This window comes from Mesoplodon bidens (genome assembly GCF_964165515.1).
Source record: "Mesoplodon bidens genome assembly, chromosome: X".
NCBI lineage: Eukaryota > Metazoa > Chordata > Mammalia > Artiodactyla > Ziphiidae > Mesoplodon > Mesoplodon bidens.
Genome location: NC_138163.1, coordinates 82,315,466 through 82,333,889, shown reverse-complemented (window position 1 = coordinate 82,333,889; position 18,424 = coordinate 82,315,466). Strand labels below are relative to the sequence as shown.

At 38.4% G+C, this 18,424-nt stretch overlaps 1 protein-coding gene across 1 annotated transcript in view; it reads right to left on the bottom strand.

The window, feature by feature from the left end:
• Window positions 1–18,424, bottom strand: part of TEX11 (testis expressed 11) — a 150,658-nt gene that overhangs the window by 30,930 nt on the left and 101,304 nt on the right. Inside the window, exon 11 of the mRNA XM_081223067.1 lies at window positions 1,112–1,261. Coding sequence (XP_081079193.1) covers window positions 1,112–1,261 — 150 coding nt within the window. The remainder of the gene's footprint in view (window positions 1–1,111; window positions 1,262–18,424) is intronic.

The window sequence follows — 18,424 nt, the reverse complement described above, 5'->3', positions numbered from 1 at the left end:
TTTTATAAAATGATGAATCCATGGTGGCTTTCAGAGGTAGCTTCTACTTTCTGGGCAGAGTAACATGGTAGGATCACCAGGTTATATTTTTTCTTCAGCAAACATCAACAGAGAACCTACTGTTTCTGTGAGCCTGCGCATAGTCATACAGGTGAAGCAATAATCTTGGGAACCAAAGTGAAGGAGGGGCACACTAAGAAGGAAACAGAGAGCAGATAAGTAAAAGGGTACTAATCAAAAACAGATTTATACTAAATATACTGTTTCTGCCTAATATTAAAAACAGGAAACACTTGACGTAAGAGTAAGTATCAGAGATAAAACCCCTAAAACTTCTAGACGCATTTACCAGGCCTCTAGAATTGGAGTTCATTATACAAGGAACAGTGGTCACCATCACATGTCTATAAAGTATACGCCACCAGCTCCACGGGTCTAGAAATTCTGTCTTGGCAAGACAAGGAAAGGCAAATGTGACTCTTGTGCACTTGGGGCTACCTAATACCTTTATTAGCTACACATAGGTTCCCGAGGAGGGTGAAAGATATAATGAGGCCATTTCTTGCAGTATATCCCCATAGAGGCTCTGAGCCCCCAAATACTACTTATAGCCCAATGACAAATTTGAGGTTGGCAATTGTGTTAAAAATATCACCAATATTTCTCTGTACACTTTTATAAACGGCTAAGAGTGTATCACTTTTGATTAGTGAAGCAGCTGATTGTCTATTTCTAACTAGCTGAGCAAAACTAACTTTCTGAAGTTTGAACTACCTCTATTGTGTAGTTATATTATTCGATTCTACACATAAAATAAATATGAGCGCCTATTATGGGCAATTCACTTTGCTAGGGTTTATAAGTACAACAAATACAAGTAATTATTACTCATGACCCTAAGGAGCCTATAATCTCATATAAAGAAAAAGATAAATGCACAAACAATTATAATACAAAATAGTTCGAGAATGCCATTAGAGAAGGAGAAACAAAGTGCTATGAGGATACATTGCTTCCCACCTGGAGGAAAGAGAGAAGAGAGAGAAGAAAGAAAAAAGTAGTACGATTTAAATGGGTACCAGCCTTCCAAAAACATAAATACAGCTCTTACATGCGATTGTTTCCAATGCTTTAATTCCTAAATGAGGCAGTTCCCACACTGATTCCAGGAAGCTGTCCAGTAATGGGTCATTCATTTTGGCTTTAACTTCAAACTCATACAGCAGAAGCAATGTCTCACATGGATCTCTTGAGAAGTCCCCTAAGAAAGAGGCAAAAATGCAACATTCTCTGTGATTACATTTTATCATTCTCTTCTATTCTAATCTCTCTTCTGGGGAGATTTTCCTATTGAGGAAAATTAATTTTACTTATAATTTGAAGGTTATCCCAGCTCCTGTAGACAGATCTTTTACATTTTAAAATCTATAAACTCACCAATACTTTCACACCCTGAAACGCATTCACTAGAGTTGTCTACATTTCCTGAAATTATTACCATGATATTCCTAAATAGCCTGGAAAAGTCTTGTTGCTATCTAATTCAAATACGTTTACCTGCCTTACTTTAATGACTGAGTTAACCAGAAAATACAGTGCAATATAAACCAACTGTGGTTTTATTTTAAACAAAGCAAGGGAAAGTTTCCGAACTGTTTCATTTAGTCAGTCAACAATATTTCTTGGTTATCGCCATGGGCAGAATCTTGTATCAGGTGGCACCTACCATACTATGTGAGATGGTTTCCAATCACCCTTGTTACACTGAACGTTTTCAAAAGTTTGGAGGTATAGCATACATATAATAAACTGAGTGAAGTGCATTAATCTTAAACAAACAGGGTGATGAATTTTTATATATGTTCAAACCCATATAATCACTACCCAGATCATGATATAGAACACTTCCAACACTCCTGCTCCTTTCCAGTCAATATCACCTTTGCAGAGTTAACAACTATTTTGACTTCTATCACTACTGATGGGTATTTTTTGTTATTGAACTTCAGTGATAGCATGTAGAACTATAATCAACTTTTGAATATTGACCTGTATACTGTGACTTGCTTAACTTCATTTATTAGTTCACATAACTTTTTTGTAGATTCTTTGGACTTTTGATATAGAGAATCATGTGTCCTCTGCAAATACAGATAGTTTTATTTGATCTTTTTCACTCTATATATGTCTTTTCCCACTCTTTCGCTTGCCTTATTGCATTGGCTAGGACCACCAGGATGATGATGACCAGGAGTGGTGAGAGTAGACATCCTTGACTTGTTTATGTCCTTAGAGGGAAAGCATTCAGTCTTTCATCATTAAAAATGACATTAGCTGTAGGTTTCATTTTTGTGGATGGCCTTTATCAGCTTGAGGAACTTCCCTACTATTCCTGTTTAGCTGAGAGTTTCTATAATAAATGGATGCTGAGTCTTGTCACTTAATCTGTTGATATGGTGAATTAAATGATTGAGTTTACAATGCTGAACCCAGGATAAAACTTACTTGGTTATAATCTATTATCCTTTTCATGTTTTACTAGATTTTAAACTATGAATTCAATGGGTATAGGACAATTCAGGTTATCTATTTCTTTTTGTGGGAGCTTTGGTAGTTTGACTTTCAAGGAATTTGTCAATCTCATCTAACCCTTCAAATTAATGGGCATAAATTTCTTCAGAATATTCCCTTATCTTTTTTTTAATGTCTGTAGCATCTGTAGTGATGTCAACACTATCATGCTTGATATTGTTAATTTGTGTCTTGATCTGCCTGGCTAGAGTTTTCTCAACTGCACTGATCTTTTCAAACAACAACAACAATACAGCTTTTGGGTTCATCAATTTTATCTATTATTTTCTGTTTTAAATCTTACTGACTTCTGCTCTTATATTATTCCTTTCATTCTGCTTGATTTGGTTCAATTTGCTAATTTTTTCCCTAAGGTGGAGGCTTATTTAAGATCTTTCTTTTTCTAATAGAGGCATTTATTTCTACAAAGTTTTGTCTAAACACTGCTTTAGCTGTATCCTCCAAATTTTTATATGCTGTGTTTTCATTTACTTCCATTCAAATTATTTCTGATTTCCCTTGTGAATTTCTCTTCGACCCATTTGATTATTTAAAAGTATGTTTTTTAAATTGAAGCATAGTTGATTTACAATATTATATTAGTTTTGGGTATACAACATAGTGATTCAATATTTTTATAGCTTACACTCAGCTTAAAGTTATTACAAAACAATGGCTATATTTTGCTGTGCTGTACAATATACCCTTGTTGCTTATCTATTTTATACATAGTAGTTTGTATCTCTTAATCCCATACTCCTGTCCTGCCCCCTCCCCGCTTCACTCTCCCCAGTGGCAACCACTAGTTTGTCCTCTGTATCTGTGAATCTGTTTCTGCTTTGTTATGTACATTGGTTTGTTTTACTTTTTAGATTCCACATATAAGGGATAACATAGAGTATTTGTCTTTCTCTGTCTTACTTATTTCACTAAGGGTAATATTCTCTAAGTCCATCCAAGTTGTTGCAAATGGCAGAATTTCATTCTTTTATGGCTGAGTAATATTCCATTTTATATATTACACCACATCTTCTTTACCCATTCATCTGTTGACAGACACTTAGGTTGCTTCCATATCTTGGCTATTGTAAATAATCCTGCTATGAACATTGGGGTGCATGTATCTTTTTGAATTATTGTCTTCTTTTTTTGTAGATATATAACCAGGAGGGAATTGCATAATCACATGGTAGTTCTATTTTTAGTTTTTTGAGGAACCTTATACTGTTTTCCATAGTGGCTACACCAATTTACATTCCCACCAACAGTGTACAAGGGGTTCCCTTTTCTCCACATCCCCACCAACATTTGTTATTTGTAGACATTCTAACAGGTGTGAGATGATATCTCATTGTGGTTTTGATTTGCATTTCTCTAATGATTAGTCATGTTGAGCATCTTTTCATGTGCCTATTAGCCATCTGTATGTCTTCTTGGGGAAAATGTCTATTTAGGACTTCTGCCCATTTTCAATTGGGTTGTTGGTTTTTTTCTTGATGCTGAGTTGTATGAGCTCTTTATATATTTTGGATATTAACCCCTTATTGATCATATCATTTGCAAATACTTTCTCCCATTACATAGCTTGTCTCTTCGTTTTGTCAATGGTTTCCTTTGCTGTGCAAAAGTTTTTATGTTTAATTAGGTCCCATTTGTTTATTTTTGCTTTTATTTCTTTTGTTGTAGGAGACAGATCCAAAAAATATTGCTATGATTTATGTCAAAGAGTGTTCTGCCTATGTTCTCTTCTAGAAGTTTTATGGTTTTAGGTCTTGCATTTAGGTCTTTAATCCATTTTTAGTTTATTTTTGTGTATGGTGTGAGGAAATGTTCTAATCTCATTCTTTTACATGTGGCTGTACAGTTTTCCCAGCACCACTTATTGAAGAGACTGTCTTTTCTCCATTGTATATTCTTGCCTCCTTTGTCATAGATCAATTGACCGTAGGTGCATGGGTTTATTTCTGGGTTCTCTATTCTGTTCCACTGATCTATGTGTCTGTTTTTTTGCCAGTATCATGTTGTTTTGATTACAAAAAAATGTGTTGTTTTGATTACAATAAATGTGTATTCTGGTGTTGTTGGGTAGAGCATTCTATAAATATCCATTAGATCAAGTTGGTTGATAGTGTTATTCATGTCTTCTATACACTTGCTGAGTATCAGTAGCTTTGTAGTACAGTCTGAAGTCAGGGAGCATGATACCCCAGCTTTGTTCTTTTTTCTCAAGATTGCTTTGGCAGTTCGGGGTCTCTTGTGGTTCCATAAACATTTTAGGATTATTTGTTCAAGTTCTGTGAAAAATGTCATGGGTATTTTGATGAGGATTGCCTTAAATCTGTAGATCACTTTGGGTAGTATGGACATTTTAAACAATATTAATTCTCCCAATCCAAGAACATGGGATATCTTTCCATTTCTTTGTATCATTTTCAAATTCCTTCATCAATGTTTTATAGTTTTCAGAGTATAGGTCTTTCACCTCCTTGGTTAAGTTTATTCCTAGGTATTTTATTCTTTTTGATGTGATTTTATTCACGATTGTTTTCTTGCTTTATCTTCCTGATAGTCCATTATTAGTGTATAGAAAAGCAACAGATTTCTGTATATTAATCTTGTGTCTTGCAACTTTACTGAATTCATTTATTCTAATACTTTTTTGGTGGAGACTTTAGGGTTTCTTATATATAGTATCATGTCATCTGGAAATACTGAGTTTTATTTCTTCCCATCCAATTTGGATGCACTTTATTTCTTTGTCTTGTCTGATAGCAGTGCTAGGACTTCCATTGCTATGTTAAATAGAAGTAGCAAGAGAGGGCATCCTTGTCTTCTTCCTGATCTTAGAGGAAAGACTTTCAGTATTTCACCATTGAGTATGATGGTAGCTGTGAGTTCATCATAAATGGCCTTTAATATGTTGATATATGTTCCCTCTATATCAACTAGAAGTATGTTGTTTAATTTCCAAAAATATATTTGGAAAAATATAACTAAAATATATTTTACATATATTTTATAGATTTATCATTTAATTCCATTATGGGAAGAGAAAATACTTTGCATGATTTCAATCCTTTTAACTCTTTTCAGGTTTATTTTATGCTTCAGAATATGGCCTATGTTGAATGATCCACGTGCATTTGAAAATAAATGTGTATTCTGGTGGTGTTGGGTAGAGCATTCTATAAATGTCAATTAGATCAAGTTGGTTGATAGTGTTAGTTATGTCTTCTATATCCTTGTTCAGTATCTGTTGACTTATTCTATTGATTACTGTACTGGAGTCTCCAACCATAGGGTGGATTTGTCTATTCCTCCTTTCAGTTCTATCAGTTTTTGTTTCATGTATTTTGAAGCTCTGTTGTTTGGTACATTACAAATTTAGGAGAGTTATGTTGCCATGTTTAATTGACCACTTTTTCATTATATCCCTCTTTATCCTTAGTAATATTCCTTGTTTTAAAGTGTCTTCTCTGATATTTATATAGCCATTCCAGCTTTCTTTGGATTAGTGTTTGCATAGTGTACCTTTTTCAATTCCTTTTATTTTTAACCTATCTATGTATTCATATATAAGTGGGTTTCTTATAGACAGCATGTAGTTGGGTGTTGATTTTTTAGCCAATCTGACATTCTTAATTTCTTTTCTTGATCTTTTTTTTTTTTTTTTTTTTTTTTGCTGTATGCGGGCCTCTCACTGTTGTGGCCTCTCCCGTTGCGGAGCACAGGCTCCGGACGCGCAGGCCCAACGGCCATGGCTCACGGGCCCAACCGCTCCGCGGCATGTGGGATCTTCCCAGACCGGGGCACGAACCCGTGTCCCCTGCATTGGCAGGCGGACTCTCAACCACTGCGCCACCAGGGAAGCCCCTTTTCTTGATCTTTTAATTGGTGTGTTTAGACCAGGGGTGAGCAAACTACAATCTATGGGCTGGCCGCTTGTTTGCCAATAAAGTTTTCTGGGAACCCAGTCATGTTCATTTGTTTAAATATTATCTGTGCCTATTTTTCTGCCTATAATGGCAGAGTTGACTAGTTGTGCCTGAGACCCTACGGCCTATTAGCTGAAAATATTTACTATTGGGTGTTTAAGAAACGTGTCCTGACCTCTGATTTAGACCATTTATATTTAATGCAACTATTGATAGAGTTGGGTGTTCCTGAACTTTATTAAAATGAATTATACTTAGAACAATTAGAAGATCAAGAAGGAAACATGTCTTGAAAAACACTATAAGCCAACTAGACCTACCAGACCTTTAGAGAACACTCAACAGCAGCAGGATAGACATTCTTCTCAAATGCATATAGAATATTCTCTAGAATTAATGATATGCTAGGTCATAAAACAAACCTCCATAAATTTCAAAATATAAAATGATACAATGTATGTTCTGTGACCACAGTGGAATGAAATTAGAATAACAAAAAAGAAATTGGGAAACTCACAAATATATTGAAAGTAAACAAGACACTTTTAAACAACCAATGCGTGAAAAAACAAATCAAAAGAGAAATTAGAAAATATTTTGAAAATGAATGAAAATGAAGACACAATATAATAAAACTAATGGGATGCAGCTAAAGTGCTTAGATGAAAAATTATATCCATAAACATATAATTATATTGGTAAACATATAAACATATAATTAATTATATCTTTACAGAAAATATGTTGTACACCTTAAACTTATATAGTGCTGTATGTTAATTATACCTCAATAAACCTGGAAAAAAATAAAATAAAATGAAACTTAAAAAAAAGAAGGAAAAATAGATCTCAAATCAATAATATAACCCTCCACATTACTTAAGAGCAAACTAAACCCAAAGAAGTAGAAGGTAGAGAATAATAAAGACTGGAGTGGAAATGAATGAGAGAATAGGAAAACAATAGAGAAAATTAATGAAACCAGAAGCTGGTTCTTTAAAAAGACCAACAAAATTGACAAAACTTTAGCTAGACTAAGAAAAAAGGAGAGAAGCCTCATTGCTAGAATCAGAAATGAAAAAAAGAGACATCATTACCAACCTTAGAGAAATAAAAAGGATTATAAAGGAATGCAATGAAAAATGTATGCCAATAAACTGGACAACCTGAATAAAATAAACAATTTCCTAGAAAGACAAACTACTGAAACTGACTCAAGAAGAAACAGACAATCTGTATCGATGTATAATGAAGGAAGATATTGAATTAGTAATTTAAAATACAGGGACTTCCCTAGTGGTCCAGTGGGTAAGACACCACACTCCCAATGCAGGGGGCCTGGGTTTGATCCCTGGTTGGGGAACTAGATCCCACATGCATGCCACAACTAAGAGTCTGCATGCCACAACTATGAGCCTGCATGCCGCAACTAAAGATCCCGCATGCCACAAGTAAAAGATCCCACATGCCACAACTAAGACCCGGCACAGCCAAAATAAATAAATAAATATTTTTAAAAAACTACAGAAAAAGAAAAGGCCAGGCCTATACAGCTTCACCACAGGATTGGAGCAAACATTTAAAGAATAATTAATACTAAGTATTTACTAATTCTTTCAAAAATTGAAGGGGATGGAACATTTCACAACTTATGCTATAAGGCCAGATTACTACGATACCAAAACCAGACAAAGACATCACAAGTGAAGAAAATTAGACAAATGTCTCTTATGAATATAGACACAAAAATCCCCAACAAAATACTAGTATTCTGCATCCAGCAACATATAAAAGAATTATACAATGTGATCAAGTGGGATTTTTCCCAGGAATGTAAGGTTGCTTTAACAAGTGAAAACCAATTAATATAATACACCATATCAACAAAACAGAGACTACATGATGATCTCAGTAGAGGTGGAAAGTATTTGACAGAATCCAATAAGCCTGATAAAACACTGTCATGATAAAAACAATTAACAAACTAGGAGTGGAAGGGAGCTTCCTCAACCTGATAAAGGGCATCTATGAAAAAACCACAGCTAACAACATACTTAATGGTGAAAGACTGGATTCTTTCCCTCTAAGATGAAGAAAGACATGTATGCCCACCCCTACCATTACTATTCAACACTGTACTGTAAGTTCTACCTAAAGAAATTAGGCAAGGAAAAGAAATAAAAAACATCGAGACTGGAAATGAAGTAGTGAAACTATTAATACACAATGTGATCCTGTAAATAAAATTCCTAGGGATTCCAGTAAAATACCATTAGAACTAATAAAGAAGTTTAATAATATTAATGTACAAAAATCAATTCTATTTCTATACAATAGCCATGAGCAAAATGAGAATAAGATTAAGAAAACAATTCCATTTATAACAGCACCAAAAATAAACTATTTAGGATTAAAGAAGTAAAGGACTTGTACACTGAAAACTATAAAAAATCATTGAAAGAAATTAAGATGTAAATAAATGGAAAAATATTCCATGTTCATGGATTAGAAGGCTTGACATTGTTAAAATGGCAATACCCCTAAAAATGATCTATATATTCAACACAATCCCTACCAGAATCCCAGCTGGCTTTTTCTTTTTTCAGAAACTAACAGGCTGATCCTAAAATTCATGTGGAAATTCAAGGGATCCAGAATACCCAAAACAACCTTGAAAAAGAAGAGCACACACACACACACAAAAAAAAAAAAAAAAGAAGAAGAAGAAGAACACATTTGGAGACTAACATTTCCTGAAATAAAACCATGTGTCTATGGTCAACAGTTTTCCACAAGGAGACAAAGACCATCCAATGGGGAAAGAATAACTTCTTTTCTTTTCTTTTTGGCTGTGCCACATGGCTTTCAGGATCTTAGTTCCCTGACCAGGGATTGAACCCGCGCCCTCAGCAGTGAAAGCACAGAGTTCTAACCAATGGACCACCACGGAGTTCCCAAGAATAGCTTTTTCAAAAAAGTGGATCTGTATAGCCACATGGAAAATAATGAAACTGGACCTACTTCATACCACGTACAAAAGTTAACTCAAAATGGATCAAAGACCTACATGTAAGAACTAAAACTATAAAACTCTTTAGAAGAAACCACAGGAGTAAACCTTTATGACTTTGGATTGGCAGTTATTAGATATGATACCAGAAGCAGGAACAACAAAAGAAAAATAGATAAACTGTACCTCATGAAAGTTAAAAAAAAAAAAGTGCTTCAAAGGATGCTACTGAGAAAAGGAAAAAACCCACAGAATGGGAGAAAATATTTGCAAGTCATATATCTGATCAGGGACCTGCATCTAGAATATATAAAGGACTCTTATGACAATAATTTTTTTTTTTTTTTGCGGTACGCGGGCCTCTCACTGTTGTGGCCTCTTCTGTTGCAGAGGCTCTGGACGCACAGGCCCAGCAGCCATGGCTCACGGGCCCAGCTGCTCCGCGGCATGTGGGATCCTCCAAGACCGGGGCATGAACCAGTGTCCCCTGCATCAGCAGGCGGACTCTCACCCACTGTGCCACCAGGGAAGCCAATTAAAAATTGGGCAAACGACATTCCTCCAAAAAATACGTACAAATCACCAACAGGCATATGAAAAAATGCTCAATACCATTAGTTGTCAAGAAAACCAGTCATTGAGACTTCCCTGTTGGTGCAGTGGTTAAGAATGCACCTGCCAATGCAGGGAACAGGGGTTCGAGCCCTGCTCCGGGAAGATCCCACATGCCACGGAGCAACTTAGCCCGTACGCCACAACTACTGAGCCTGCGCTCTAGAGCTCCTGAGCTACAACTACTGAGTCCACGTGCCACAACTGCTGAAGCCCGAGTGCCTAGAGGCCATGCTCTGCAACAAGAGAAGCCACCACAATGAGAAGCCCGCACACCGCAACCAAGAGTAGCCCTCGCGTGCCGCAAGTACTGAAAGCCCACGTGTAGCAACGAAGACCCAACACGGCCAAAAATAAATAATAAATAAATAAAGTTTAAAAAAAAAGGAAAATCAGTCATCAGGAAATCAAAACCACAATGGGATATCACTCTACACAAAGAAGGGTGGCTAGAATCAAAAAGTCAGATAATACAAGTGTTGGCATGCTGGTGGAGAAATTAGAAGCCTTATACACTACTGGTGACAATATAAAATGGTGCAGCCAATTTGGAAAATGGTCTGGCAGGTCCTCAAACAGTTAAACAGAGTCACGGAGAGGGGAGCTTAAAGATGGTGGAAGAGTAAGACGTGGAGATCACCTTCCTCCCCACAAATACATCAGAAATACATCTACATGTGGAACAACTCCTAAAGAACACCTACTGAATGCTGGCAGAAGACCTCAGACCTACAAAAGGCAAGAAACTCCCCACATACCTGGGTAGGGCAAAACAAAAAAGAAAAAACAGAGACAAAAGAATACGGACGGGACCTGCACCAGTGGGAGGGAGCTATGATGGAGGAAAAGGTTCTACACACTAGGAAGCCCCTTTGCGGGTGGAGATGGGGGAGTGGACAGGGTGGGGGGGAAACTTTGGAGCCATGGAAGAGAGCACAGCAATAGGGGTGTGGAGGGCAAAGCGGAGGGATTCCCGCACAGAGGATCAGTGCCGACCAGCACTCACCAGCCCAAGAGGCTTGTCTGCTCACCCGCCAGAACCGGTGGGGGCGGGGAGCTGAGGCTCTGGCTTTGGTCGGATCCCAGGGAGAGGACTGGGGTTGGCTGCATGAACACAGCCTGGCTAGTGTGCCACGGCTAGCCGGGAGGGAGTCTGGGAAAAAGTCTGGAGCTGCCAAAGATATGAGAGACTTTTTCTTGCCTCTTTGTTTCCTGGTGCGCAACAAGAGGGGACTAAGAGCACCGCTTAAAGGAGCTCCAGAGACGGGCGCGAGCCACGGCTATCAGCGCGGACCCCAGAGACGGGCATGACACACTAATGTTGCTGCTGCCGCCACCAAGAAGCCTGTGTGCAAGCACAGGTCACTATCCACACCTCCCCTCACAGAAGCCTGTGCAGCCCGCCACTGCCAGGGTCCCGTGATCCAGGGACAAACTGCCCAGGAGAACACACGGTGCCTCAGGCTGGTTCAACGTCATGCAGGCCTCTGCCACTGCAGGCTTGCCCCGAACTCCATACCCTTCTCTCCCCCAGGCCTGAGTGAGCCAGAGCAGCAGAATAAGCTGCCACTTTAACCCTGTCCTGTCTGAGCAAAGAACAGACGCCCTCAGGAGACCTACACGCAGAGGCGGGTCCAAGTCCAAAGATGAACCCCAGGAGCTGTGTGAACAAAGAAGAGAAAGGGAAATTTCTCCTAGTAGCCTCAGAAGCAGCGGATTAAATCTCCACAATCAACTTGATGAACCCTGCAACTGTGGAATACCTGAATAGATAATGAATCATCCCAAATTGAGGAGGTGGACTTTGGGAGCAATGATATATATATTTTTTTCCTTTTTTCTCTTTTTGTGAGTGTGTATGTGTATGCTTCTGTGTTTTTGTCAGTATAGCTTTGCTTTTACCATCTGTCCTAGGGTTCTGTCTGTATTTTTTTATAGTGTGTTTTATTTTTTATTATTTTATTTTATTATTATTATTTTTTTGCGGTACGCAGGCCTCTACCTGTTGTGGCCTCTCCGGCTGCGGAGCACAGGCTCCGGACACGCAGGTTCAGCAGCCATGGCTCACGGACCCAGCCGCTCCACGGCACGTGGGATCTTCCCGGACTGGGGCACGAACCCGTCTCCCCTGCATCAGCAGGCGAACTCTCAACCACTGTGCCACCAGGGAAGCCCATTTATTATAGTTTTTAGCACTGTTATCATTGGTGGATTTGTTTTTTGGTTTGGTTGCTCTCTTCTTTCTTTCCTTTTAAAAATTTTTTTATTACTTTTTAAAAATGGTTTTTTAATAACCATTTTTAATTTTTATTTTAATAACTTTATTTTATTTTATCTTCTTTCTTTCTTCCTTTTTTTCCTCCCTTTTATTCTGAGCTGTGTGGATGACAGGCTCTTGGTGCTCCAGCCAGTCATCAGGGCTGTGCCTCTGAGATGGGAGAGCCAAGTTCAGGACACTGGTCCACAAGAGACCTCCCGGCTCCACGTAACATCAAACGGCGAAAATCTCCCAGAGATCTCCATCTCAGCGCAAAGACCCAGCTCCACTCAACGACCAGCAAGTTACAGTGCTGGACACCCTGTGCCAAACAACTAGCAAGACAGGAACACAACCCCATCCATTAGCAGAGAGGCTGCCTAAAACGATAATAAGGCCAAAGACGCCCCAAAACACACCACCAGACGTGGACCTGCCCACAAGAAGACAAGATGCAGAGTCATCCACCAGAACACAGGCACTAGTCCCCTCCACCAGGAAGCCTACACAACCCACTGAACCAACCTTAGCCACTGGGGACAGAGACCAAAAACAACGGGAACTACGAACCTGTAGCCTGTGAAAAGCAGACCTCAATCACAGTAAGTTAAGCAAAATGAGAAGACAAAGAAAGACACAGCAGATGAAGGAGCAATGCAAAAACTCACCAGACCTAAAAAATGAAGAGGAAACAGGCAGTCAAACTGAAAAAGAATTCAGAATAATGATAGTAAAGATGATCCAAAATCGTGGAAATACAATGGAGAAAATAAAAGAAACCTTTAACAAGGACCTAGAAGAATTAAAGAACAAACAAACAGTGATGAACAACACAATAAATGAAATTAAAAATGCTCTAGAAGGGATCAAGAGCAGAATAACTGAGGCAAAAGAACGGATAAGTGACCTGGACGATAAACTAGTGGAAAAAACTCCTGCAGAACAGAATTAAGAAAAAAGAATGAGGGCTTCCCTGGTGGCACAGTGGTTGAGAGTCCGCCTGCCGATGCAGGGGACACGGGTTCGTGCCCCGGTCCGGGAAGATCCCACGTGCCACGGAGCGGCTGGGCCCGTGAGCCATAGCCACTGAGCCTGCACGTCCAGGGCCTGTGCTCCGCAACAGGAGAGGCCATAGCAGTGAGGCCCGCGTACCACAGAAAAAAAAAACAAAAAAAACCCGAAAAGAATTGAGGACAGTCTCAGAGACCTCTGGGACAACACTGAATGCACCAACATTCGAATGACAGGGGTCCAAGAAGAAGAAGAGAAAAAGAAAGGGACTGAGAAAATATTTGAAGAGATTATAGTTGAAAACTTCCCTAATATGGAAAAGGAAATAGTTAATCAAGTCCAGGAAGCACAGAGAGAACCATACAGGATAAGTCCAAGGAGAAACACGCCAAGACACATATTAATCAAACTATCAAAAATTAAATACAAAGAACAAACATTAAAAGCAGCAAGGGAAAAACAATACATAACACATAAGGGAATCCCCATAAGGTTAACAGCTGATCTTTCAGCAGAAACTCTGCAAGCCAGAAGGGAGTGGCAGGATATGCTGAAAGTGATGAAGGGCAAAAACCTACAACCAAGACTACTCTACCCAGCAAGGATCTCATTCAGATTTGACGGAGAAATTAAGACCTTTACAGACAAGCAAAAGCTAAGAAAATTCAGCACCACCAAACCAGCTTTACCACAAATGCAAAAGGAATTCCCCTAGGCAGGAAACACAAGAGAAGGAAAAGACCTACAATAACAAATGCAAAACAATTAACAAAATGGTAATAGGAACATACATATCGATAATTACCTTGAATGTAAGTGGATTAAATGCTCCAACAAAAAGACATAGACTGGCTGAATGGATACAAAAACAAGACCCCTATGTATGCTGTCTACAAGAGACCCACCTCAGACCTAGGGACACATACAGACTGAAAGTGAGGGGATGGAAAAAGATATTCCATGCAAATGGAAATCAAAAGAAAGCCGGAGTAGCAATTCTCACATCAGACAAAACAGACTTTAAAAGAAATATTATTACAAGAGACAAAGAAGGACACTACATAATGATCAAGGGATCAATCCAAGAAGAAGATATAACAATTCTAAATATTTATGCACCCAACATAGGAGCACCTCAATACATAAGGCAAATACTAACAGCCATAAAAGGGAAATTGACAGTAACAAAATCATAGTAGGGGACTTTAACACCCCACTTTCACCAATGGACTGATCATCCAAAATGAAAAGAAATAAGGAAACACAAGCTTTAAATGATACATTAAACAAGATGGACTTTATTGATATTTATAGGACATTCCATCTAAAAACAACAGAATACACATTCTTTTCAAGTGCTCATGGAACACTCTCCAGGATAGATCATACCTTGGTTCACAATTCAAGTCTTGGTAAATTTAAGAAAACTGAAATCGTATCAAGTTATGTTTTCTGACCACAACGCTATGAGACTAGATATCAATTACAGGAAAAAAATCTGTAAAAAATACAAACACATGGAGGCTAAACAATACACTACTTAATAACCAAGAGATCACTGAAGAAATCAAAGAGGAAATCAAAAAATACCTAGAAACAAATGACAATGAAAACACGAAGACCCAAAATCTATAGGATGCACCAAAAGCAGTTCTAAGAGGGAAGTTTATAGCAATACAATCCTACCTCAAGAAACAAGGAACACCTCAAATAAACAACCTAACCTTACACCTAAACCAGTTAGAGAAAGAAGAACAAAAAACCCCCGAAGGTAGCAGAAGGAAATAAATCATAAAGATCAGACCAGAAATAAATGAAAAAGAAATGAAGGAAATGATAGCAAAGATCAATAAAACTAAAAGGTCGTTCTTTGAGATGGTAAACAAAATTGATAAACCATTAGCCAGACTCATCAAGAAAAAAAGGGAGAAGATTCAAATCAACAGAATTTGAAATGAAAAAGGAGAAGCAACAAATGACACTGCAGAAATACAAAGGATCATGAGAGATTACTACAAGCAACTCTATGCCAATAAAATGGACAACCTGGAAGAAATGGACAAATTCTTAGAAACGCACCACCTTCCAAGACTGAACCAGGAATAAATAGAAAATATGAACAGACCAATGACAAGCACTGAAATTGAAACTGTGATTAAAAATCTTCCAACAAACAAAAGCCCAGGACCAGAAGGCTTCACAGGAGAATTCTATCAAACATTTAGAGAAGAGCTAACACCTATCCTTCTCAAAATCTTCCAAAATACAGCAGAGGGAGGAACGCTCCCAAACTCATTCTACGAGGCCACCATCACCTTGATACCAAAACCAGACAAGGATGTCACAAAGAAAGGCCAATATCACTGATGAACATAGATGCAAAAATCCTCAACAAAATACTAGCAAACAGAATCCAACAGCCAGTACATTAAAAGGATCATACACCATGATCAAGTGGTGATCATCCCAGGAATGCAAGGATTCTTCAATATATGCAAATCAATCAACGTGATACACCATATTAACAAACTGAAGGACAAAAACCATATGATCATCTCAACAGATGCAGAGAAAGCTTCAACACCCATTTATGATAAAAACCCTGCAGAAAGTAGGCATAGAGGGAACTTTCCTCAACATAATAAAGGCCATATATGACAAACCCACAGGCAACATCGTCCTCAATGGTGAAAAACTGAAACCATTTCCACTAAGATCAGGAAAAAGACAAGGTTGCCCACTCGCACCACTATTATTCAACCTAGTTTTGGAAGTTTTAGCCACAACAATCAGAGAAGAAAAAGAAATAAAAAGAATCCAAATGGGAAAAGAAGAAGTAAAGCTGTCACTGTTTGCAGATGACATGATACTATACATAGAGAATCCTAAAGATGCTACCGAAAAACTGCTAGAGCTAATCAATGAATCTGGTAAAGTAGCAGGGTACAAAGTTAATGCACAGAAATCTCTTGCATTCCTATACACTAATGATGAAAAATCTGAAAGTGAAATTAAGAAAAGACTCCCATTTCCCATTGCAACAAAGAGAATAAAATACCTAGGGATAAACCTACATAAGGAGACAAAAGACCTGTATGCAGAAAATTACAGGACACTGATGAAGGGAATTAAAGATGATACAAATAGATGGAGAGATATACCGTGTTTTGGTTTGGAAGAATCAACATTATGAAAATGAATCTACTACCCAAAGCAATCTACAGATTCAATGCAATCCCTATCAAACTACCACTTGCATTTTTCACAGAACTACAACAAAAAATTTCACAATTTGTAATGGAAACACAAAAGACCCTGAATAGCCAAAGCAATCTTGAGAACGAAAAACGGAGCTGGAGGAATCAGGCTCCCTGACTTCAGACTATACTACAAAGCTACAGTAATCAAGATAGTATGGTAGTGGCACAAAAACAGAAATATAGATCAATGGAACAGGATAGAAAGCCCAGAGATAAACCCACACACCTATGGTCACCTTATCTTTGATAAAGGAGGCAGGAATGTACAGTGGAGAAAGGACAGCCTCTTCAATAAGTGATGCTGGGGAAACTGGACAGGTACATGTAGAAGTATGAGATTCGAATACTCCCTAACACCATATACAAAAATAAGCTCAAAATGGATTAAAGACCTAAATGTAAGGCCAGAAACTATCAAACTCTTAGAGGAAAACATAGGAAGAACACTCTATGACATAAATCACAGCAAGATCTTTTTTGACCCACCTCCTAGAGAAATGGAAATAAAACCAAAAATAAACAAATGGGACCTAATGAAACTTCAAAGCGTTTGCATAGCAAAGGAAACCATAAACAAGACGAATAAGATGACCCTCAGAACGGGAGAACATATTTGCAAATGAAGCAACTGACAAAGGATTAATCTCCAAAATTTACAAGCAGCTCATGCAGCTCAATATCAAAAAAAACAAAGAACCCAATCCAAAAATGGGCAGAAGACCTAACAGACATTTCTCCAAAGAAGATATACAGATTGCCAACAGACACATGAAAGAATGCTCACCGTCATTAATCATTAGAGAAATGCAAATCAAAACTACAATGAGATATCATCTCACACTGGTCAGAATGGCCATCATCAAAAAATCTAGAAACAATAAATGCTGGAGAGGGTGTGGAGAAAAGGGAACCCTCTTGCACTGTTGGTGGGAATGTAAATTGATACAGCCACTATGGAGAACAGTATGGAGGTTCCTTAAAAAACTAAAAATAGAACTACCATATGACCCAGTAATCCCACTACTGGGCATATACCCTGAGAAAACCATAATTCAAAAAGAGTCATGTACCAAAATGTTCACTGCAGCTCTACTTACAATAGCCAGGACATGGAAGCAACCTAAGTGTCCACTGAGAGATGAATGGATAAAGAAGATGTGGCACATATATACAATGGAATATTACTCAGCCATAAAAAGAAACGAAATTGGGCCTCCCTGGTGGCGCAGTGGTTGAGAGTCCGCCTGTCGATGCAGGGGACACGGGTTCGTGCCCAGGTCCGGGAAGATCCCACATGCCATGGAGCGGCTAGGTCTGTGAGCCATGGCCGCTGAATCTGCACGTCTAAGAGCCTGTGCTCTGCAACGGGAGAGGCCACAACAGTGAGAGGCCCGCATACCGCAAAAAAAAAAAAAAAAAAAAAGAAAGACGAAATTGAGTTATTTGTAGTGAGGTGGCTGGACCTAGAGTCTGTCATACAGAGTGAAGTCAGAAAGAGAAAAACAAATACTGTATGCTAACACATATATATGGAATCTAAAAAAAAAAGTGGTCATGAATAACCTAGGGTCAGAACGGGAATAAAGACGCAGACCTACTAGAGAATGGACTTGAGGACACAGGGAAGTGGAAGGGGAAGCTGGGACAAAGTGAGAGAGTGGCATGGACATATATACACTACCAAATATAAAACCTGTAGCTAGTGGGAAGCAGCCGCATAGCACAGGGAGATCAGCTCGGTGCATTGTGACCACCTAGAGGGGTGGGA